This window comes from Lonchura striata, chromosome 9 (genome assembly GCF_046129695.1).
Source record: "Lonchura striata isolate bLonStr1 chromosome 9, bLonStr1.mat, whole genome shotgun sequence".
Taxonomy (NCBI): Eukaryota; Metazoa; Chordata; class Aves; order Passeriformes; family Estrildidae; genus Lonchura; species Lonchura striata.
In genome coordinates, this window is record NC_134611.1 from 28,544,104 (window position 1) to 28,569,426 (window position 25,323).

Genomic DNA, 25,323 nt, shown 5'->3' on the forward strand with positions numbered 1-25,323 from the left:
GGGATGTAATTAGGAAAAAAGACACTGTCTTTTATATGTATATTTTTTAAGGAGAACAGGGTGTGCTTTTGGAGGTAAAAAACAAAATGATTATCCTTTAGTTGCCTGTAACACAAAACTCAGCCACAGAAGTGAAATACAGCAAGTAAAGCATTTCTGACACCAGAGAAGAAAATTGTCCTGAAACACTCTTCTCGTAGTTGTTCTTGTTTAGTACTTGTGATGTCAAAAATAGAGCTTGTTGGGATGTATTATTCCAGGGATCCCCTTGCAAAGAACTCTCTTCCTCTTTTTCCTTCCTCTCTGCAGGCTTATTCTGTGCTTAGTAAATGATCCTTATCTTTGTGGTCATGGTCAAATTAACCCTTCAGTTCAGAACTAACTTTGTATCAGGAATCTAATTTTCCAGTAGGGGCTTGGAGGAAGACAAAGAAGTTGCTCTGCTGGGGATTTCAGGTATATTATAGGAGACAGTTGAAGTACCATCTGTGCAATAATAAATTAATCAACCCTGTCAAAGAAAAAATGAGTAATTTGACTTGTACCTACAGATTGAGCCTTCCAGTCATCCTGCCATGAGGAAATAATGGATGTAGAAGAAAGCAGGTTTTCACTTGTCTAAGAATTACAGGACTAACCAAGAGGGGATTTAATTGTCCCATCCTTTCTTGCAACTTTTTGTAATGTTGATAGCGTAAGATAATGAGGGTTTAGGATAAATTAAAATGTGTGTGTAAGAGAAAAGGAAAACAACCTTTTAAAAATCTGTTTCCTGAATACTGCTTAACTCTAGCTCAGGTTTCATTGTAGGTTTATCCTCTTCCTGCCCGTACTCCAAAGCTTTAAGTATAAGAAAACTCCACTGTGACTGATACTGAGCTTTGTTAATTCATGTCCATGATTGCAGATAATATATTTAGTTTAATATGTAAAAGTTCAGAGGAATGGTTTGGATTTCCACATCTGAAAATCAGGCTGCTCTAAGTATAGTCCTAAAATTTATAGTACAAAATAGTTTTACAGAATCATTATTTTCTGTGCCATGGGGTTTTAAAAGCCTCAGTGGTCTTGGTCACTTGGTCTTGGAGGTTTATAATTCCTCACATCTGAGGGCAGCATTTGGTGTGATAAGTTGTGACAGGTTGTGATGGTTTGACCCCAGCTGGCAACTAAGGACCACACAGGGCTTGTTCACTTCCCTGGGGCAACGGGCTGAGGGTTGGACAAAGATAAAACTCTTGGGTTGCAATAAGAGCAATTTAATAATTGAAATAAAGTACGATATCATAATAGTAGTAGTAATAATAACAATGAAAATGGAGATAAGAAAAAGAGAGAGGAGATTACAGTCCAGAGAGATGAGTGATCACAGTGCAGCCCCTCCCCGCCCACCCACTGATGCCCAGCCTGTCCCTCAGCATCCTTCAGCCCCTCTGCCCACTGCCCCAGTCACACCCTGGGCTGGCATCCCGGGCTGTGGGGTGGCCTCTGCCCGGGGGATCAGCTCTCCTGGCCCTGCTCCAGCCCAGCTCCTGCTGCAGCTCCTCCCTGGCAGAGCCTGGGACGCCGCAGAGTCCTTGACGTGGGCTGGGCTCTGCTCAGCAGCTGCCGAAGCGTCAGTGTGTTCTCAAAATGATTCTGTACTGGATCCAAAACAGCCTCTCCAGGCTGCTGGGAGGAAGAATAACTGTCCCAGCTGACAGCAGGACACTGGCATCTACCAGAGGCTTTGCTCTCAGTCTGAGCAGCAGTGACACCAGTGGTAATTTGTTCCCTCCTCTGCTCCATCAGAATATTTGGAGACTCAGGGTCTCTGTGACTTTGAGTCAAAAGGAAGAGTAGCCACAGCCCAGGGTAGCAGGAAGGCTGTTCCCATGTGTTTATTGAAGCATTTACTGTTGGCTACTCAAAAACCTTCATACAGTAATAAATGGTTGAGTCAAATCTTGCTTTTTGTTTTTAAGGCTAGTTTTTTTTCCCTGCAGAAACTGATAACTGCTGTGATCAGAGTTTTATTTGCAACTTCATTAGTCATGAGCTTCTGTTGAGGCTTGGTGCCACTTTTGTGTTTGCTCTTTGGTTTTTGTTTTTTAAATTACAGGTTGAAGAAAATCCTGCTTAAGCACATTTAGTCTGTCTCTTAAATTGGAATGTCAACTTGTTTCATACAGTAGCTGTAGGTGCAGCTTCTGTGGTGGTTTTGTTGGGTTTTGTGCTTTCAGCCTTGTTCTCAAAAAAAAAAAAAAAAAAAAAAAGGAAGCTTATGTGATGAGGCTGCTGATTTACACCCTAATAGCTTTTAAACCAAGTTGGATAAAGAGGGAAAGTTCTCATGGAAGTAAGTTCCCACAGCTGAAATGCAGATTTTTGTTGGTGTGTACAGGGTAGAAATTTTTCATGTCTCTTCTTCAAAACATGTCATTAAATGCAAGAGAAATATTGTTCTGCTGCTTAGGTAACTGGTTACTTTTGTGATGGACAAAGATAATTCAGTATTTTCTACCTAAACTCCTGTAAGATCATTGGATTTTAATGCTGTTGGGTGTATCTGCAAATGGTAGATCTGCAAACATTCTGAAGAGACAAATGAAATGTTAGGATGAAAGTGACTTTACCTGAGGGCTCAACTTCATGCTTCAGTAAGGGAGAGAGGACTGTTCCAAGGGAAAAGCTTTACTCCCCCTGGAACTCCATCAGAAAGACTTGGGACAATTCTCACTCAGCAACTTACAACATGGAAATCATGACATTTTGGGAGCATGCTATTTGAATTCTTGGTGTAATAAAGTCATAAATTGTTTTACAGGTTAGAGAAGATTGTGTGAGAGATGATAAGGATCTTCATTTGCACTGCTTAGTGTACATGACATGAAGTTTCTGGAGCTCTGCTAAAATAGTCATCCATGGCAAAAGAATGTTAAAAGTAGCAATTCAGTAGCATTTTGATAGAACAAAAGAAAAATAAACAAAAGAGTAATAGTCTTTAACATTTTGATAATCTCAAACATATAAGCTAATATGTGCTGTTAAGATCTCAGTAAGATACAAGTACTTCCATCCCCAGTCAAATCCAGCCTTTAGCTTTGCCAGTGTGCAGAAATTACTGAAGTGTTTCTAATGTTTGTTGTTTTGTATCAGAGAATGTCTATAGTGAGTTTATCCCATATCTTCCTCTCAATCAGATTATTAAATTGTAGTTCCCAGCAATTTCCATTTAACAAAACTTAAAACTTTAAGTATCTGGTGATACTTACTAATATTTCATATGTTTTTAAGGGTAAGGTTGTGTACTACCAATATATTCCACACTTCCAATGGCAAGTTTTGAGAATTGAAAAGCTTTATTCAGAGTTATTACATAAGCATAACATACTTTTTCCAGAAACTCACAGGCATTTTAAATGTGACTGCCCAGCACTGATGAACTGAAATCAGCTGATGCTGTGTCTGTGTCAACTGTTTGGGTGAAAATCTTACAGAAGCACCAAGCTAACTTCTCCCTTTGCATCCGTATTGAGTATTAAATGTGGAATAAAATAATGACCTAGATACTTGAGCCATTTAGGAATGCAAAGACTTTGGCCTATTTGTCTGCCCTTAAAATTGCTTGTTCCTGCCAAAGTTGGTAGAAGTGAATCGGGAGCTAGGACTTGCTGTAACATCTCCAGAACATGGAGATGGTTTTTTGTGTGCACAGAGGGATGGACCAGTCCTGTCCCCGCTGAGATGAAGGACTTGTGCTTTGTGGTGACAGGCATCGGCCCTCAATTTTTAATTTGTTTTTCCTATAGTTCTTAAATATCACTGCTGTTCTTCCTGTTTCTTGTGGCTGGCATAGAAGTATGTACAGGACTGCCAGCTGTATGTGTTGTAAGTAGAATTTGCATGCTAACAGTTAAACAGTTATTTGTTACATGTAAATGAGCAAAGACAGCCTTCTCTAAGTGGGATGGGTGTTACTGACATTGATTTACAGCTGACTGAAGAGGAAAGGGAGGCAGTGAGGACTCTGGCTCTAATATTATTCAACATCTGGCTCATCCGTGCCATTTCCCAGCGCTGGAAGCTCCCTCTCAGGTAGCAGCCCATACTCATTTAGGAAAGCCTCCACATCCACGGCAAAGAACTCCTCACTGAACTGTTCAGAAACACTAATGAAATTGCTCAGGAGCTCCCCAGCCTTGTAGACCAGCAGTGAGGGGAGCACCTCGCTGGAGAAGCGATCCCCGGCGCCCGTGCTGGAGGCCTTGATCTTGCAGAACTTGACGGTGGGGTACTCGGCCGCCAGGCAGGTCAGGCTGCTGTTGAGGGCCTCGCAGCCCTTGACGCCGTCCTCGTAAATGTGCACGATGACCGTGGTGGTTTTGTGCTCCTTCTCCACGGCCTCCAGGAACTGTTCCCCGCTCTGCAGCTCGCACAGGAAGCCGAACTTGGGCCCGAAGCTGAGCCGCTGGTGCATGTCCTGCATGCAGCGCTTGCGGTACTGCTGTAGGCAGCTCTCGTCCTCCTGCGCGGCGTGGATCAGCTCGTACTCCTGCATGCTCATCTGTGGATATCAGAGAGGGAGGTTAGGGACTGGGCCCCTTGGAGCTGCAATGGGGACAGACCCACCTGTTGTCTGAAGAGCACCAAAAACTGAGCTTAGAAGAACCATCACTCCCTACAGTGACTCGGGACGTCTTGCTGAGAGACAGGTGAAGATCCCGTCTGTTGTACTATGACACAAAATTACTCACGCATTTACTCAAGATCAAAAGAATAAAAAGTTACTTCCTAACTTTTATTTCTGACTTCATTATATCATAATTTTAGAAATGACAGTGGGTTGGAGGATGAAATTGTTACTTCTCCAACTACACTGGTTAAACTAACAGTCTATCAATTCTCTCCTCCAAAACAATAATTATTTACATGAACAGTGTGTGAGAGCTCCAGTAGGAATATGTAAACATTAGAAGGTATAGAAAACTTCTGAAGGAACTTTAAAACTTTTAAAAGAACAGGGCGACACCTGTCTCAACACTTGCCTGTCAGCATGGCGGTACTGAAGGCAGTGGCCACATCTGGCAAAAATGTATGGATCTCAGAACCAGTGGAAATTTTGCCAGTATTGAGGCAGGCTTAATTCCTGTGCTGTTGGGGGTTTGATTCCCCTCTGTTTCAGAATTAGTAAATGTTCATGGGTGATGTTCAGGCTCAGAGCTCTATCCTGGCTTACAGGTTTTTAAACCTGCTAAAAATTTTCCATTGCATTAACCAAGGATAGAGCATGGTGGCAGGGAAGGGAGGAACAAATGTCAAGGTGTGCTGTGATAGATGTGAAATACACTGTTTGTTTTACTGAAGTTACCCTTTGCTTGAAAGAGGACAGGATAAAAAGAATCACAGAGCCACTAATTAAGGTTGGAAAAGCCCTCTAAGATCATTAAGTCCAACCAGTAACCCAGCACTGCCAAATCCACCTCTAACCCGTGTCCATGAGCACCACATTCCTATTTTTTTTTTTATTCTTTCAGGAATGGTGATGCCATCAATGCCTGGGCAGTCCCTTCCAATGTTTGACCACCCTTATGGGGAAGAAATTTTCCTGATATCCAATCTAAGCTTCCCCAGAGCAATTTGTGGCTGTTTCCTCTCATCCTGTCCTTAGTTCCCTGGGAGCAGAGCCCAACCCCTGGCTGTCCTCTCCTGTCAGGAGTTGTGCAGAGCCAGAAGATCCCCCCTGAACCTCCTTTTCACCAGGCTGAGCCCTCCTGGCTCCTTCAGCCACTCCTGGTGCTCAGGTCCCCTCCCCAACTCCATTGTTTTGCACACGTGTTCTGTTGCATTGTGAGAGCTCTGCTAAGTTGCATGGAAATTGAGTGGGAAATTCAAGATTTTCTATCTTGTAACAGACATGTTTATATAGAGCCAAAGTTAATTCCTTTTGCTTATCTTACCTTACGGCAGAATCTCTCTCTGGTGTCTTTGTCATCTCTGCTGAAAGATCTGTGTGGTGAAGACATTTGTCTAAGCATTTCTTTCTTACTCAGGGGTAAGGAGTCACTATCTTCACTCTCTAATTTGAACTTCCTCCAGTCATTGATCACACCTTTGGGCCCTAAGAGAGATGAAGTTGGGTGAGAAAGTGACTGCAACAAGACCTTTCCTGAGAAGTTTGTGTTCTTTGCTGGTTTGTCCTTCTGTGCCTCAGTTTATCTGTCCCTACTCCTTCCAAGGCACTCTCCAGGAGAGCTGAGAAACAGAGCTTTTGGATCAATGAAAGATGAAAGAAGAAAGAAAAAATAAAGAGGGTTTTTCTCACCTGGATCACTTTGGTGATCTGGTTCCCATCAGGATACTTTGGAAGGATTTTGGTAAACTACATGAGCAATAAACATGGATGAGGATGTTGAAGCATGATAAATCTGCCATGCTGGCCAAAGATGGTGTTTTGTAACAAAATACTTGGTTTCTTTAAAAATGGGTTAAGTGCTAATTTAAATATTTAATAAAATTTAAATATTAAATATGCATAAGGACTCAGAGAAACTAAGAATGCAGGACATTTGAGATTATCTTTAAAAACCCCAAACAATACCTTTTGCACTGGAAGAGTAACCCATAAGGCAAATGATAATTCTGATGGTAATGAAGATCTTGTTGTTTGGAGCTGCTTAATTAAGCTGCTTAAATTTTGAAATTGTGGTGGTGTTCTTCAAAATGAAAACATTTAATCTGCATCTTAGATTATAAAGAAAAAACAAAGAATATTTCAGTGTTTTCACAGGTGAAGTTTCCTATGGAAAATTTAGAAAAGGCTGGGTAAGAAGCTCTCATTTTCACAAGGAAGATGTGATGAAAATGAGATGTGGATATATATATATATGGGGTTTTTTTTTCATAGAATGGTTTGAGTTAGAAGGGACCTTAAAGCTAATCTCATTCCACCCCCTGCCATGGGTAAGGACACCTTCCTCTAGCTCTGTTGCTCAGAGCCCCATCCAGCCTGTGCATATATCATAATCTTGGCCAACAGCAGCAAGGCTGGTTGGGAAAGAACCCCAGAGTTATTATATTGTGCATTTATTATAGCTCCAAGGAAAAGAAGCCCTTGGAGCAGAGGGAGGGAATGATTGGCATCCTGTTACCTGGCAGTGGGATGGAGGAGCTGTAGGGCTGAACACAATGTCAGTACTTATAAAAATCCTGGTGATTGAGCACTGGATTAAAAAGAGTGATGGTTTTGACTGAAGCCTTTTTTAAAAGCTTATAAATGCTGTGCTGTGTTTGTTACATGGGGCATGCTTAGCACCAAGTGTTCCTTCTCTAAGAAGGAAAAAATAATTTTGCCTTTCTAGTGAAACGTTATCACCTAATACTAACATGGGTTTTGTTGCTCTTTTGTTGTTTCTCTCCTCCCCTGGAGAGCAAAGTGAAAAAATAAACCACAGGAGTGAGGCAATAAACCAACAGGAGCCATGTTGGGCCATGGCTCTTGGTGGCTTTGTCAAGTGTCCCCTGCATTTGCCTTTTGCTTCAGGTTTGAGGAGAGCAGCACAACATTTGCTGTTACCTGCCCTCCATGGGGGCTGTCACTTGCCCCAAAGGCACTTTCTCATTGCCTTTAGAACCTGGGTTTGTGGGCAAGAGGTTTGGCCACTGGAACAACTGGAATTCAAGGCTTCCCCAGGGCACAGTGAGAGTTTGACTTATTTTTGGGAAAAAAACCCTGTTAGTTTCCTTGCCTGTGTGTGTTGCCTGCCCTTCAAAGTCTTCTTCCAAGCTGGTGTTCGCATTTTCTTCCATTTCAGTGGCTGGAGTAGGAGATGCTGCAAGTCCCAAAGGGAGAACAGTTAATAACAGGATAGCAAAAGGATAAGCTTGCAGCAGGTACAACACAATGTATAATTTCCTGTAGCTGGTGAGTATCAGTGAAGATCAAAATACACATGGTAATTATGGAGCTTGTCATTGACCCACAGAAAGCAATTGGGATATCTGCCAGTCTCCTTTGCCTGGCCAGATTCTCAGGTGAGGGCTCCTTCATTACACTGTTCCTTCCCAATCACTGGAGAATATCAGGGATGTGATAATGGAAATAGTGAGTGTAAAACTTCCTGCAACAGAAATATGCACTGAGTATTTTCTTTTTTTTTTTTTTTAATCCCTCTTGGAACTGGTCCCTATTAATTTTCCAAGTGCTGTTAGCATTTATTTTTAAGGTTTTCCCAAATTGCTCATTTCACATACAGAAAATGGAGCCAAATATTTGAACCTGTTGGGCAAGAGATCTTTGAACATCCTGGAGCTGGTTGGGCCATGTTTGTTGCAAGACAGCAAACTGATAGTGGTTATAAATCAAAATCACTTTCATGTTCCACCCTTTCCATAAACCAGACAACCCAAAGAACCAGATGACACTGTCAGGGTGCTGTGATTCACCAACACCCTTTTTGTCTCTTACAGTGGAGATTTTGATGGAGAACCACATTTATTTTGAGTGTTCCCACCAGACCAGTGGTGCCAGAGCACTACAGAGCAGCAAGAAGCCTTAAGGCAGGTGATTTGAGTGTTCCCATTAAGTCTGGATTAGTTTCAGCTGTTCAGGTGCTAAGTTAAGCTTAGCACCAGTAGCAAAGGCATTCTCATGCCATGACTGCCTTATTGAAAGGCTGCTGGGGTGTTAGAGTGGAATGACAAATAGTGATGTATCTGCCTTCATTTTTCCATAGCACCAGCTGAGCAGGACACAAGGGATCTGATTCTTGTAGGTACTGGGACTGAAGCTGATTAGCAAATGTGCAAATAAGTTGTTCTGTGCGTGTTCTCATGACAATTAATCAGAACTTGTGGGAAACATTGCAAGTAAGTTTGGAAGGAAAGCAGGTAATTAATTAAGCTTCATTAGTATAAATTCTCTAGGTTGCTCTATAGATAGGCTGTTGTCACTACATAGATCCAGATTATCAGATTATTTGTTGTTCCCTCAGTTCTGAAATAGAAATTGGAACTAATCCCTTCTCACTAGGGAAAACTAAGAATCTTTGCCATGTCAGGGATGAGCAGATATATATGCTGGGTCAAACCCTTAAGTCATTCCCTTGTTTTACACTGACATCTACAATAAGCTTTTGTGGCTGCTGTTGGGGATTTTCTTTGTTCTGGGGGTAACAAGAGGATTTGATTCTCTGTGTGCTTTGCTGTCTCAGAGCTTTGAGCTGAGAAGCACAGGGTATGAAACTCAAGCAACTCAATTGCAGGCTCAAACCAGAAAACTTGACTGTGCTTTTGGTGAAACATGTCTCTTCCCAGAGGTGGGAACGGATTTCTTAACTAATGAAAGGTCTCTGTAAAATTTACGTCCCTGATCTATTGTGCCCCATAAATCTGTGAAGATTACATGAATCATATCAGCTTAAAGGCTGTGTTTCACCATTCTTCTGCAGTGTGGCACGAGGAAACAGCCCTGACCGTGCACAGGCTGGGAGGCTGACCATGGGCTGGCAACTCCTAAAATTTCATCCTGTCCCTGTGAATGAGCTGGGCTGTGAGCTGGGAGCCAGGCATGCAAACCCTTCCCCTTTCATCTCAGTGGGGCTGTAAATCCTTGTCATTCTTATCTTAGCCCTGGGAGAATGGGGCTGGCCGAGCCAGGTGTTTCCCAACCAGGCCTCTGAGGACATGGCACATGGACAGGATGGTCCATGGGAGGGTGTTCCAGGCTGAGCTGGCTCTCCTTGAGGAAAGTGCAGCGGAAGCTCTTGCGTGTCGTGCGTGGGCAAAGTCGGGCAATCACTGGGCAGGGAACTCTCCCACATCCTCGCCAAGGGTTGAGGTGGAGTTGCTGTGTGGGTTTTTTTTTTGGGTGGTGAGGAGGTGTTCTTTTATGTGCCAGGCAAGCAGCATTTTCCAAAGTTAAAAGTGAGCTTCCCAATAAATGGGGAAGTGTGGGTGCTGCCAGCTGTGGAGGTTGTTGTTATGCAAGTGCCCCTGTGAAGAAATGTTTGTGTGTAAGGCTGAGTCAGCACGGCAGAGGGTGTCACAGAGTAGGTCAGGATGGCCCATCATGAGTGTCTCAGGTGAAAAGGTGCCACCTGCTTACCTCTACAGGTGTGCTAGCACCTGGTGTGCCCGGCATGGGGTAGGCTGGAACCCTCCTCTGCATCACATGGCAGCTCTTGCAAGATCAGCAGCCCCATGGAGAGGCTTGTGTGGGTGCAAAATGGTCATAATTTGTTGACTGATAGTGTTGTCTTTTAGAAATTCATTTAAGGTCACCTGTATAAGGTCATCAACCTGAGCTGGCCTGAGAGCATTGTTAGGCCAAATCCTCAGAGGCAGAGATTCACTGCTTGGGGATGACTTGATTCAGCAGGAATGGCCTTGTGCCCTTAAGAATCACCATCCCTGGCCATTCCAACCTCCTCTTACAGATTCCTTACTGCTTTATGGCTGATTATTTTTTTTTAAAAATCGTGTAACTGTGCAGTCTCTCAATCCCAATACACAACTGGGTCAGGGTAGGAGCACAGAGTCCCTTGAGAGGGTGTTGCTTCACAGAGAAGGAAGATGTGCAGTGATGGAGATATGATGATTAATGAAATCACTGGAGTTAATTATGTCTCCTAGTTCTAAGGAAGCAACCACAGACCTTCCAGCCATTGGTACTGACCCCAAGCAATCCCTTTGTACCATTCTTACATTCCAGATGAACAGCAGTTTCCGGGGAGGGGGAAATTGCTCATTTAGAAAATCTTTTGTATCTTAATTAGCTTTTCTCATTGGTCTTGATGACTGAAAGTGGCTCCTGAAAAGTTCAAATAGGTGTAACACCTTCGCCTTATCAGGTCTGTGGGTCATCAGTGCACTAGGCCCTATTTTGTCATGCATATGGTGGCTTTACATATGCATTTTAAGAGACTGATCATTCTGCAAGTTATTTACTTTCCTGTCTTTCTGGCAGATTTTCTGAGATAAGAAATAGAGAAGGTTTTTGTGTCAAGAAAAATTCTTCAGGAGGAAAAAACCCAAATGCAAAGTATAAGCCTGATGCTGCCATTTAATCTCTATAAGCTCTGGACCTGTTGTGGATCAGAAGCAGAATCCCTGTTGCTGCTGCTCATTCCTCTGGTGTCATCAAACTGGATGGGCCAGCCTTACTACATGGTAGAAATAACCATTTAATGAAGTGGTTCCTTTTTATCTAATATGGAAGAAGGTCTACTGCTTAGTAACAAAGCACAGAATCATGGAATGACTTGGGATGGACAGGACCAGCCATCCCCTGCCATTGGAAGGAACACCTTCTACTATCCCAGGTTGCTCCAAGCCCTGTTCCAACCTGGCCTTGAACACTTCCAGGAATGGGGAATAATTTTATGCCTTTGGCCTTCACAGAGATATCCCTGTTTACCCAAAATTACAACATCACTATTTTCTCTGGCTCTTATCTTCTGAGGTAGCTCATGAAGAAAGCACTGCAGCTGTGTACTTGTAATAAAGCCTTATTTAATCCTTGTAAAAGGATTGCAGCTGCAAATACAAAAATAGTGTCTTGTAATTGTGAGTTGTAGTTACAGAAGAGAAGGAAAATAAAAGAAAAATATCCTGAAACAAACTGTAAAAGGCAAGATGCATTCTGCAAATGACAGAGCCAATAAATAAAACTTGCTTTCCAATATGAGTCTTTACTGCTAGTCTAGTAAGTAAACATTACTTAAAATATAAACATGTTCTAGGCACAACTTTACTGCTTTCCATCTGTGCAATTCCTGCTGAAAATGGTGTTTGTGTCTGGGTCAAGGTAAGCAGATCAACAGCAGGCTGTGAGTCCCCAGTGCTCAGTGGGATATTGCTGGTGAACTGGGAAGCATGACATTTTGGGGACCCTTGAGGAGGGGAGGGAAAACTGGGGGGTGTTTGGCAGTGAGATGTGATTGCACATCTGTGTCGAGCTCCCTATGGGTGGGTGCTCAGCTGGGATGTGCTCTGAGTGTTCCCTTGGCTCTTGGAAAGAGCGTTTGACCTTGAGCAGCACTGCCCTCTCCCAAGGGCTAATTTGAATCTTGCTTCTCTGCCCCTTTTCCCTGGTTCCCAGCTGCAAATTTCCCTTTCTGACTGCTCCTGTCCTCTCTCTCAAATGGCAAGTAATAGTCACAGATATACCTGGCACATGGGCAGCTTCTGAAGCAAGCAAGACAAGAAAAGGAGCAGGCATGGATTTAAATGGTCAGGTTCCTGAAATGTGGGGGAATTGGGTAAATAACATGGAAGTGGAGAAGGCGTCATTCCCCTGCCTGGGCAGGGAAATGGAGCGAGCCCCCACTTTTCATGTACCCTTGGGAAGGCCAGCATCCTCCAGTGCCTGCAGCAGGGACAGGTTTCCAAGAATCCTTGGTCATGGATGCACTGAGGTTCGCAGGAGGCATTAGCAGCAATATGTGATCGAGATCAATGCCAAGGCTGCAGTTCCAGCCCTTTGCTCAAGGCCCTTCAGCACCTTTCATGACCTGCTCCTGGACCCTGTGCCAGGGAGCACCAAACATGGAGCAGCAAACATGGAGCACCTGCAGCTCCCCTTGCATCACGGGCACTCAGATCCCTTACAGGAAAGTGGCTAAAGACAGGCTTAAGAGCCAATCTGCTTTGACTAATTGTGTCATCCCAAGGTGCAAAGACAGGCTGATTGTGTGGCAAAATGGAAACGTCCTGGGCTCACCTCAAGGAAAAAAATGTGGTGTATCATGGAGTGATCAAGTCACCATAGCTGGGAAAAAACATAATTTCAAAAGACCAGGCCAGGACTTGATTTGCTAGAGAAGAGGTCACATGATGGGAATAAAACATAAAGCAGGCCGGGCTGATGCAGGGAGCGCGTCACTGGGACTGATGAGAGGGTTATGGGATTGGATTATTGCCTCTATCCGCTTTAGCAGAGTTATTCTGTTCTTTATTTGGGAGGTCGAAACATTCCAAATAGATGAGTCCAATGTTTCATTTATCCTTAACGCTTTGCCAATTAGGAAATGCCTTATGTGACTACCTCTGTCTTCAATGCCGTGTTGGGCTGCAAGATCATAGGATTAAATAAATATCCCTTTCTCTTCCTCTTTATTTTAGTCTTTTGAAATTTGGCCTGTAATTATGCACAAGGAATTATTAATCTTTTCTGGACTGCACATTTATTTCTGGATATCACTCCCAAAACAGGAAATTAGCTCAATCCCTTCACAGCAATCAGTAACAGGACAAGAAGGAATGGCTTCAAACTGCCAGAGAGTAGCTTTAGATTAGATATTGGGAAGGAATTGTTCCCTGTCAGGGTGGTGAGGTCCTGGCACAGGGTGCCCAGAGAAGCTGTGGCTGCCCCTGGATCCCTGGCAGTGTCCAAGGCCAGGATGGAGAGGGCTTGGAGCAAACTGGGACAGTGGAAATTGTCCCTGCCCATGACAGGGGATGGCACTGGATGGGCTTTAAGGTCCCTTCCATCCCAAGCATTCCATGATTCTGTGGTTCTATGATTCACTTCTACCAGAGTACCACAGTTTTGTCTGAAAGGTAGAATGCAGATATTTTAAAACAGGACTTGTTTTATTTTCAAAGGAAAACAACAGTTGTCATTATTAAGGCAATAGTATTAGTATTGCTAGCAGTTGCCATGTATAATTTTGTTTAGCATTAACCAAAAAAATTTATTTGGAAAAGCTTAATTTTGTATATGAAGTGGTGAATATATTTTGAAACTTGGGATTCAAATTTTGGGGCATTTTACATATTTGTTGGAGCAGCTCTATCATTGTTACTATTGTGATGAATTAATCCTCATTTTTAATTTATTCTTCCAGGAAACCTATTATTGATTTATCTTCATTTTAAACAAACTTGGCTGTATCAAGCAGATAGAAGAGGAGGGTGACTGGATACTGAGAAAATGTCTATTTGAAGCAGGAGAGAACAGCCAACATTTTCAAATGCAGATTATTGAAGGGCATGAACCTCAATCCATGTTTAACCTCAATGCCTGGACTGATTTGTCAGATGGATTGGACAGTTCACCACAGTGCTCCTGGAGTCTGGGCAGAGTTTTCAGTTCATATTTAAGTGTGTGTTTCTGTCTGAACTCCATGTTCATGTTTGCTGAAGTTGACACATCCTTCAGAGCCTCGGTTGGAGTTTATTGCTGTATTTAGCAAAGCCATGATGGATGGCAGAAGCCCAGGGGAGAGATTGTGCATATTTTTCCCCTAGCTGAACAGATGTTTGCAATGTATGATCCCTGTAATTTGTCAAGAATCTCTTGTGTCAGGGCTGTAACTCTGGCAGTCACTGGAGAGAGGCGCTTGGAGAGGTTGATGGCTGGTGTTTTATGGAAAAGGGAAAGAACTTGAGTTTGTTGTGAGATTAATTAAAGGTCTAGAAGTAGTTACACTCTGAGGCCTTTGAGCAACTCTTTCTGTCCCTTTCCATCAGAAACTACAAGATTCCTGTGGGGCAGAGCTGAGAGGAATCAACACTTGTGAAGCTGGAAGAGCATCCACTGTCTCTTTTGGGATGGATTTGACGAAAACTGCCTCCTAAGGCTCTAGACATGCAAAAATTTGCCCAGAATAAACAGTTAAGAATATATTTTTGGAATTATAGCATTTATTTCAGGTGGAGGTTTTTTTCTAGCCTTTTCTTTTTCTCCTTAGCTCTTTGATGTTCTTTTCAAATGTGTATTTGTATATACAAATCAGTAGGAATATTTGCTTTTACTTTTTTCATATCTACACTTTGTTACCATAATTTGGAATAAGCACGCTTGACTTAGCCAACAAGCTTCCTCTAAAGCAGAGTCTAAACAGTCATTATCTCAAACTTGAGAGCTAAGCAATTTTAAAAAATTAAATTCTTCACAACAGCTTTCATATTTATGTGTTTTTTATTCCTGGCTTTCTCTGAGCATTAACATCCATCCTCTCAGATGCATGAGGATCTCGTTTGCTGCTTTCCCATCATAAAAAATTTAGATAATCTTGTAATTCTGACATTCTCTCATTGAATTAGTGCCTTTCTCTGCAGCTGGGACCCCTCTTTCCAGAGAAAGTCCTTGTGTGAAGGGAGAAGAGTGAACCATCCACTGCTTTGGGCACTGAGCAAACACCCTTGACCAGGGATATCTATTGACTTTGTGGCAGTTAGGATTTACACTGTGAATTAGATTTCCACATCTTGTGGTGCTGATTTGGGTGTACAGTGAGTCACAGCAGAGCAAAACCCTGATATGGAAAGGGCCAGGTGACCTTGGGTGGTCAGGCAGTGGTGGAGTCCCCATCCCTGCATGGATTCAACAGTTTGGGGATGTGTTTTGGCCTTGGCAATGCTGGGTAAATGGTTGGATTTAATGATCTTGGAGATCTTTCCCAACCCAAATTCTGTGCTCTCAATAATTTATTGTGTTTTCCAGCCTGCTTCCTTGGAACTATTCTGTAGGGCTCGCAGAGCTGAGCAGTGGTGCTCACTTGTGACTGCCAGGTGCTTCCTCTTCCTCCATTCCATTTATCATTCTTCTGCTGATGCATCGAGTGCACCTCTGCATCTTAGAAAATCTGACAGGTTAATTTTCTCATTTCTCTTAAATGCAAAGATCCAGAGGTAAAAGTGGTCTGTGTATTTTTCAAATGCAGTGTAGGTGCTGTCAGGAGGATGCTGCCAGGTCTGGAGTTGGGTTCAGTATATCCAAAAGAGAAGAAAAATTTTTCTCAATTGAGCTTTACATCTGTGGTCAGCTGGATGTAGTGGGTTTTTTTTTTGTTTTGTTTTTGTTTTTGGTTTTTTTTTTTTTTTTTGGGTTTGTTTTTGTTTTTGACCATTTACCAAAAAATTGAGTTCCCATGTAATTGATTAAATGATGGTTGCCCAGGTCCTGCTCCAACTAGCTGCTCATTTGCTTGCAGCACCAGAAATAACATTGTGTCCATTGAATGATCCTGACATCCCTGTGGCAATTATGATTGCATGAAGTCAGTGATAATAGGAATGTATTCCTCTTATTAACCTTTATTAATCAGAAGATAAAAGCCAAAGGAGACAGGATTGTGTGGCCACTGAAAGCCCTGGAGTGTTTACATCAGGTCTGTAACTTCCCTGCATCCCAGGATCATATCCTGGCTGGGGTTAGAAGGGACCTGGAGGTCATCAACTCCAGCTCTCTGTTAGAGCAGATGGATCTTATCCAGGTGGGTTTGAATATCTCCAGAGGAGGAGAGTGTACAGTGCTCAGTCACTCTCACAGAAAAGTTAATCCCTTTCCTGCAGAGAGCTTTCATTCCATTCATGTCATTCCAGAGGCTTCATGTTTTCCTTTGCATCCTGTGATTGACATATGATTATAATTGGTGACCTTTCATCAGCTAATTTGTAAATATCTTTACATGTGCTTGTAAAACTGCACAAAATTAGAATTACTATGCTTCCCTTTCAGACCCAAGTGAGGCAAGCTGGGGTTGCAGTTACACAGCAGCTGAGGCGTGTATTTGTGTTGCTTTGAGCACGTAAATAAATGTCATGATTTGAAGCACAGGCTGATGGCTTAAAACACACATGTTCCCTCTCCTGCTCCAAAACATAGCTCAGATAAACAGCAGAGCAAATCCTTTCCCAAGGACTTGTTTTTGTTTATGTAGAAACTGGAGCACAAATGCTGGGACAGTTTCTCTGTGCACACTTGTTTTTTTCTAAGACTTCTTCACAGGGACTGCCATGGCTCTGTGCAAAAATTAATTTCAAATATTTTAGCCTTCTCTGTGCTCAGGCTATAGTTGTATCACCTCCTGAGAAGCCATCTGACAGTATTCTTCGAGGCTTTTGACATGCACTGAGTGCAAGAGCATCAGCAGCAAAGCATGTTGTAACAAGCAGGAGGAGAGACTAGGAGCTTGTTGCAGAGGAAAAGAAAGAAAAGGGAAAATAAAGGAAACAAAATTATCTGGTTGGAAAAGACCTTGCTGTAAACCTTTCTGATTCATTTCATCCACTTCATGTGTGCAGAGCAGCACTCCAGTGCCAATTGACCCGTCCCAGGGAGGGGATTTGGAGCTGAGCCCAGGGGCAGCATTCTGATTGCCCAGATGCTGGGAAGATGCTCCTGCCATGCTCCAGAACCCAAGGAATGACAATATCACTGGTACTGCAGCTCTAGGAGAGGGAAAAGTGCCCAATTCCTTGGGTTCCTGTGCCAACCTTGAGGGTGAATGGAAAATATGCTCACCATAGGTGCCTGAGGACCATATTCCTGGATTTGTTACCTTCTGCAGCAGCCCAGAGCAGCCCCAGCTCTGCTGCCCCTGGGGCTGACGTGATAAGCCAGGTCCTGACCCCTTCTGCTGGCAGCAGATGGCCATGGGATCAGCAGGAGGCAGGACAAGAGACACTGGAGGTGTTCTCATGGTGGGTTCTCTCCTCTCTGCACGTTTGTTTGTGGAGCAGGGTGTGATGTTTGGTTAAGCCTGAGCCTGACTCCAGCTGTGAAGGCTCTGGCAGATGTGGGAGAGGATGGAGGTCCAGCCCTAGCAGTGTGCTGTGCTTGGGAAAGCACAGGAATTCCATGAGCTTTAGAAGTAATGAAATCTGGTTTTTTTTCCTAGTTTTGTTTTCTAATTATTTTGGCACCTAAAAGCTTTTTTTGCTGTGGCTTCAGCACTAAATGGGGCTCTATTTGTGGATTCTCCTGTGCTAATGAATAAGAAGTGGATGCAAGTGAGAGAATTCCCTCTCCCTTTGGGAGAATCAGATTCAGATACAAACCCAGAGAGAATCATGCATCAGAGAAAAAACAGATTTCCATGATGTCAGAGATTTGGATTTACTTCCTAAATGACTGTTGTAGTATTAGCTGTAATAGAACAACTCAAACATGAACCAATTTGTAAGAGCCTTATGTACTGAAGTGTTCCAACAAGGTCTCTTAAAAAAATCAAATCACAGTTCATTTAACTTTTTAACAGCATCAGATTAGGCTATATGGCAGCAAGTCTATATGAATCCCTTTACTTTAAACATTGTAGGAGAGTCTTGGGTGATGCATCAGTATTCATGCTGAACAGAAAGGTATAATCAAATTTTAAAGTCCTAAGATGATTGTTACTCTGCTTTAAATAAACAGGCACTTTCTAAAATTAAGGAATAGAATCATAGAATGGCTTGGGTTGGAAGGAATGTTGAAGGTTATCTTGGCCCCCTGGCATGGGCAGGGGCATCTTCCACTGGTCCCCAAGGCAGATGTGGATGAGCACATTGTGGTGTGAGGTTTGCCATGGGCTGTGAGTTACTGACATTGCTGAGACAACTTGGTTCAGTGGCCTGAAACCCTTTCTGGATGAGCTATAGAACTTGGCTCATCCTGAGAGGATGCAGGCATGGATAATGGGGATCAGAATTCACTTTCCTTGGCAGAGATGGTCCCTGGAAGTGAAGGGCTGGGGGTGGCTGTGCTGTGGGTGCTGAGAAAGCCCCTAGGGTCTGAAAGCAGTATGTTTAGATCTCACACCATCCATGTCTGGCTTGTTTCCTCCTCTGGCAGAGCCTGACTTCTCCTAACTCCTTCTGAGCACCTACTTTATCCTGTTTGGCTTAAGGCTTAGCCTAGCTACTTTTAGCTAGGCTCTATTTCCAAATGTGCCTCTTGTCTGGGACCAAATGTGGAGTGTCACAAAATAAACCTGGGCACATCCAGTGTGGAGAGCAGCAAAGGTGAGCAGCTGGCAGGTGCTGCTCCCTGGCTTCTTGGGACAGAAATGAGGCCTCCCCAAGACTGGCTGTGTGTGACACTGAGTGTTGAGAGGACCCAGCTCTGAATCAGTGGCCAACAGTGGTCGTGGACCTGGATTTAACTCAGAGCTGCCAGGGAAGGTGGTTCATAATTTTGTGTGCTTGCAGAGAGGTGGGGTCCAAGGATTTATCTCATAATTCCCTTTAAAACATCCTCCAGTGCCTTTAAGGCTTTCCTTATGGGATTGCTGTGCTGTCACTGCTTTCAGCCTGCACAGTGTCCCTGCTCCCAGGAAGAATGGGAATGAAGATTATCCTTGGGTTCTGCTGGAGGTAGCTGTTTTCATGGGATTCCAGCAATTTGTAAGGACAGGAGTCAGCATCCCAGTTGTTTTATTTTGCACATTGTGCCAGAATGCCAAGCCTTTATTATAACTTGTTCTCATCTCAAATTATGGTAAAGCCTTTAATTCCATTTAAAGCAACTCTGTGAAGTGTTGCACAAATGGAATCATTCAAGAATATTTTAATTATGCTACATTATGAATGATTTACACTGCTAAAATGGCAAGGATATGCAAATAGAAACAAGTGTCATTTCCAGATGCCATTTGAATGCATTCCTTTAATGTTTTCAAAACAAAGAGATTGCTTTTGCAGAAGATCAGCTCTGTCTGCAGGAATCACTGCTCCTGCAATCCCTTCCACTGACAGAATGAAGCAAGAAAAACTGTTTGCTCACTGCAATTTCCTGCCTTTTTCTTATCTTTCTGATCTCTGGCTAATAGTTTGGAAAGGGTTCTGGGTCATCAAAAAAGAGTTCCTTGTTTGGCAGGCAAATATATGGAGCTATTTTTCAGGGTTTCAGGGTCATTATTTCTCTGCATGTTGTTGCCTTCATTTTCCATGTCTGTTCATAACAAAAATGCCAATAAAAATTTGAAATGTTTCATTTTAGCTTAAAAAAAATATTACATGAGGTGACATGAATTCACCAAGCCTTTTACTTGGAGTTGGAAGGGATGGGGTTGTTTTGTTTTTTGTCAGGAAGTGTAAATCCCATAGTTTTGGCCAACTCTGCTCATACCTGGTATTAGGGTAGACCCCATTTCTCACTTTCACTTTGTTTTCCTCTACTCATAGCCCTTTGAAATCCTCATTCCAGTAAGCAGCAAATTAGGAATTTCTCTGGACTGGAATGCTGACTGTGGAGATGCCCTACAGCTTTGCCTGGAATTCTGTAGGCACTGAGCATTAAAGGAAGGAGCTGTGGGATGCATTCTGCTCAGCACAATAATACGTTGGTTTATAGCCTGTTCCAGCTTACATTTAAATCCAGGAGATGTTTCTCTGTGTTTGGACTGAGGCTGAAGGCTGTGCTCCTTCAAGCAGCTCAGAATGAAGGGTGTAATTCAGTCTCATTGTGGCTGGCCATGTGCCCTAGGGTGAGCCTCTTATGGAGTTTAAGATGGGATAGTGCAGAAAGCTGGCTACCAGAGTCTTCAGCTGAGTTCCCCATGTCCTTTGGCCACCTTACACACACCAAATCTCGGGGGCAAGCTGATTTTCTTTCCTCTCCTTGCTCACCAATGCCTGACTAAGTGGGCAGTACAGTCTCTGGAGGGTTTTCTGTCCACTTGTGCCTTGTGGGGTTAATCTGGTGTCATATCACTGGCTAGGTGAAAGAGCACAATAGGTCTGAAAGATGGGATGGGAAGCTAAGGATGATGTGGATTTTTCCTAAGTTCTTGCAGTTCTACATTTAAGATTCTTTTGAAGTTTCAGAGCTGGTGCTGAGTGAGAGTTGCAACCCCCCAGAGCTGCCTAATCCTGGAATCCAGTGCAATATTTATGGAGAATTATTTCTCCACTGATTGCATTGGTCATGCTCTGGTTTTTGCTTTGGAGGGCTGGAAGGGGGCAGGAAATGCCCTTTGCTGCTGTGATTCAGCCAGGAAAAGCCTTTGCAGTGGAGCTGAGTGTAGGACCAGATGGCACCATGAGTATTTTGAAGGTGTGAAATACTTGTAGAGTTTTTGAACTTTGTAAATGAGGAATATAGGAACCCTGTGATGGCTTTGAGATCCACTGCTGCTAGAGAGGAATTCCCCTTATCACTAGAAACCAGCAGTTGGACATCCTGGTGTATAGAAATCATCTTTAACTCTGTTATTTGCTCTCAAGCTGTATTACTTTGGTGATTATCTGTCATGCCCTAATGCATTTCCCCATATTTTAACTGTGCTGTAATTATAATTGCTAGGATTAGCCTTTTATATTTATAACAAAGATCAACTTAAAATCCCACTCTGAAATGGGATGAAGCACTTCCATATAATTCTAGCAATCTGGTACAGATCAGCTGCAGAAGAATTGGTTAGGTTAAAATTATTCCCTCCTGTCAAAAAGATGCCCAATACTTGCAGGAAACCTGTAAAGACATTGATTGTGCAGGTGATACTATTTGTGTAAGGGGGTGGAAGCAAGAATCCAAGGTGTAATTTTGCCCCAAGGTTTCTTGACCACTCAGACCTGTCCTATTAAAAACATGCTTATTTTCTGAGGATCTCAGCTGTCCAAAGCAATCTTTCAGGGCCAAAAACTGGGATTTTTCTCCATCTTTTTATGTAATCCATAATTTATACCTTTAGTTACATACCTGTCACCTGCCTAAAACTAGTGCTGTCAGAGCAGCTACAGATGGAATTGTCTTGTCTAGGGTACATTTGGGTTATTATTATTTCACACCAATATTTGTGCTCACCAAAACATGCTTTTGCAAGAAAACAATTCTTGCAAAGCCAAGCTGAGATTAGATACCTGGATAAGAAGGATTAATTATAAAGTTAGCATTTAGAATTCCTTGGAGGCTCCAAAATGGGCCCAGACATGAACATTTTCTGGAGATTTTCTCAGAGATTTGAGTCCTTCACTCACCCTTCCCCAGAGCACACAACTCCATCCCAGAAGAAGCAGAAGGAATGTTGTCTTTATATTCTCTTGCAGATCCTTATATACAGGTTAGTATTCAAAGGTAGGTTACAAAAGAGTAGAAATCCCATTTTTGAATCAAATCAATGCCAAAATCAAATAAAGAGAGACAGGATTCCATGCAAGGAATAAATGCCTTGTTAAATTAGATACAGGTGTCACTTCCAATAGTCTGGACACACATTGTCAGCAGGTCCAAGATCTGATTTCTAATATATTTCCATTTTCCCCAGATAACCCCAGCTGGAGTGAAGCACCACTCACTGCCCATGCATTCATTTAAAGCACAAATAATGACAGCTCTGGCAGCTCGTTGTTCTCAACTTAATTAAAGCAACCTGCTAAATTCACAGCTGGGAGCCTGGCACCAGTTGTTATGTCACCAGCCCCATTTCACCCAAGCTGCCAAATGCGAGGCTCTTCTGAGAGACCCCATCACTTACATGTCTTTATTAGAACTTTTCATACAGCACTGATACATCTTCAAAACACTGTAATTTTCCCCCTACTGAAATCAAACTTGAAAGGCAAGGTTTGATCAAACAAATCATGGTACCTGAGAGGCTCAGTCACTCAGCTCTGCTGTTCCCAGGTGCTGACCAATGTCCTTGGAGTTTCCAGGAGAGGAGCTGGATTACGAGTGACCACAGTGAGATCTGGCCCCAGATTTACATCCCTCTGCAATGATGACCCTTGCAGAAATAGCTTTGGACAGGTAATAGGATTATCAGGAGGGAATTAGAAAATTCTGCTCATTAGTTTGAGCCAATGAAGCTGCAGACTGGAGAGAGGTTTAAAGGATTTGCTACATAAATATAATTGGGCAGGGAGAAAAACAACTGTGCTCCAAGAGCCATCACAGATGGCACCTTGCTATTGCAGAGCCAGGTTTATTAAAAATACTTTAAGTGTATGATGGATTATAGGAATGGTGTTATTGGGTGCAGGAAAGCTGCCCTTACAGTCATAATGGCATTTTCTTTTTTTCTGAGACTCCAGTTTATAAAAAGGATAAAAGCATTTACAGAAATTCTGCTAATATTTAAATAAATAACACAGTCACACCCAGTTACTCATTAAGCATCGACACGACACAAATGAAAAAAGGCTGAGGGAGAATTTTATTCTATGGAAGACTACGAATGTCTTATGTGGCATTAAGGAACATTAAATTCTACGCAGTTTTAAATGGAAGGCTTGCATTTAAATACTCACATCTGTGACTGTGACATGCTGTTGGATGCTCTGCAATCAAGAATATCACAGAACCACAGAATGGTTTGGGTTGGAAGGGATCTTATAGCCCATGCAGTGCCACCCCCTTCCATGGGCAGGGACACCTTCCAGGTTGCTCCTGACGCTATCTCAGGTGGCTCCAAGCCCCATCCTTGGACACTTCCAGGGATCCAGGGGCAGCCACAGCTCCTCTGAGCACCCTGTGCCAGGGCCTCACCACCCTTACAGGGAAAAATTTCTTTCTAACATTTAATCTAAATCGCTCATCCTTTAGGTTAAAGACATTCCTCATGTCCTATCACCCCCTGTCTAACTAAAATCAGCAAACTTGAGCCAGTTAAAAAAATTATATAGACAACATCCTTCACAGGTGCAATCTTGAGGGTTATTGCTCCATGTGAGTATTGAGTAAGAGTTGCAGGGTACCCAGAGCTTTTGGAATTGTGTCTCCGGAGGGGTTGCTGGAGTGGCTGGCTGCTGGCTCAGGTTATCCAAAGCTTTTGTTCCTGATAACACTGAAAGCTCTCCAGAGGCCTGAGTATTTGCTAAGACCAGCCTTCATTGAGCCTCATCTTCCTGATGTCAGAAAGCCTGGGACAAGGAAAGCCCCTCCTTCTCCCAGTGGGGGAGGATCAGGTTAGGGGACATTTTCACAATTGGATGTTACCAGGATTGTTATCAGCCTTTGTCCTTGGAGTTTCTCAAACCCAGCTGGGGATTCCTGGGCAGCATGGTCTAGCTGGGCCCTGCTTGAGCAGGGGCTTGGACTGGAGCCCCAGCTTTAAAAAAAAAACATAGTTCCAAGAAAACTTAAATGGCAACAGATTCTTTTAAAATGAGACATTCCAGTTCAGTGACATTTTTTCCCCCAACTTCCAGCATTTATGTAGAGTTTTATGTACAGTTGTTCTTTGCTTGTTTGCCTGGCTTTGTTCCCTGTTTGGCCTAGTGGAAGGTGTCCCTGTCCAAGGCAGGGAGTTGGAATGAGATGAGCTTTAAGGTCCCTTCCAACCCAATCCACTCTGGGACTTCAGTGTCTCTCTTTGCTAAGAGTTATTTCCTACCTGACATGCACGAGCTGCCAGAGATTCCAGCTTCTTCATTCCTTTCACTTCCTTATGGACTAGCTAAATGTCTTTTATGAGATAGTTGTTAATTTTTAATGGAAGATCCCATTAAATTGAGAAGCTCACTTAGCTCGCTTCCAAAGGGCTAACCAAGAAATTTCATTCCCTGTGAAAACATATAAAATATAAAAATTCATAATATTGTGTAGGCAGAATTAATTCAGCAGTGACTAGCTGATGGAGCTTTTCCAGAGCCTCACAGGGAGACATAGACAGGGGAAAGGGGCCAGGCAGGGAATGCCAAAATATAAACGTGTCAGCTTCCAGTTCTTTGGAGATTTAAGCTGGCATTCCATTGGAGACTGCTTTGTATTTGAGCAGGATATTGAATACCATTTTTTCCAGATGTTGAACCTTCTACTTTTTGCTGTTTTGTCTAATTTTGCAATTTCAGACTGTGAGATGTTCTCTTATTCTGGTGCAAGGCCTGGATATGATTTAACTCCACCAGCCTCTAGGTTCTCGCTGCTGCAGGTCACAGACACATAAAAAAAAACATTAAAAATTTTCAGTATGCCTGTGGAGGAAACCTTTTAAACTAGCATCTCCAAAAAATCTTTGTCAGGCCTAAAAAGAACATTTTGAAACAATTTAGTCTTCTCCAACTGGTAAGCTTTATTAAATTTTTAGGATTTTCCTGTTTTTCTCTCTCTTTTTTAAAAAAAAATATTATTATATATTTTTCCTTCCTCCTTGGTTCTGGTGAAATACCTCTTCTACAGCTTTAGGTTAAAAGCCTTAATGCTCTTAATGTTTTAAATTTAGATTACATTTTCACTGCTAGTGACTGCACTGTACATGCTACAATTTCAGACAAAATAGCTGTCCAAAAAATTGATTTCTGGTGTTATTTTGTGATAGTTTTATATCTAATGATGAAGAATTTGCACTTGCAAGAATATCTACAAAATTACAGTTGTTCATCACTGGCTCAAAAAGCCCCTTTGTTGCAAAAAGATGGATTAAATCTTGACATGGAAACTGATCCTAAACCAATTAGGAAAACTCCATTTGTATGCATCCTTGTCATTAAGTTAAGGAAGATTAAAATGCAGAGCAGGAAGAGGTGCAATGTGTTTTCCATGCCCAATTTGTCACGGAGCTGCAGCATCCTGCCCTGTTGCAAGTCTGAGGCAAAACAAGGCTTAAAATTGTGGCCCATTTAGTTACTTTTACAGTGAAGGGGTCAGAGCAGCCTCCTGCTGTCAGGGAGAGACCGGTCCCACCTTCCCACTGCCCA

The 25,323-nt window shown here is 42.7% G+C and overlaps 1 protein-coding gene across 1 annotated transcript; it reads right to left on the bottom strand.

Moving 5' to 3' along the window:
- Positions 1 to 4,021: 4,021 nt before the first annotated feature.
- On the bottom strand, positions 4,022 to 7,803 carry PDC (phosducin). Its single transcript, XM_021525157.2, has 3 exons — positions 7,728 to 7,803; positions 5,940 to 6,100; positions 4,022 to 4,546 (listed from the first exon to the last, which is right to left on the bottom strand). The coding sequence occupies exons 1-3, from the start codon at positions 7,786 to 7,788 to the stop codon at positions 4,022 to 4,024; spliced, it is 747 nt and encodes a 248-aa protein (XP_021380832.2). The 5' UTR covers positions 7,789 to 7,803.
- Positions 7,804 to 25,323: the final 17,520 nt, after the last annotated feature.

Bases quoted from the DNA above. Each gene is read 5' to 3' on its own strand.
- PDC (XM_021525157.2), bottom strand. From the start codon at position 7,788: ATGGAAGAAAATGCGAACACCAGCTTGGAAGAAGACTTTGAAGGGCAG. The intron at 6,101-7,727 runs GCAAGGAAACTA...CATCTCTCTTAG, and splicing joins AGGGCAGGCAACACACACAG to GGCCCAAAGGTGTGATCAAT. The intron at 4,547-5,939 runs GTAAGATAAGCA...TGATATCCACAG, and splicing joins GAGAGAGATTCTGCCGTAAG to ATGAGCATGCAGGAGTACGA.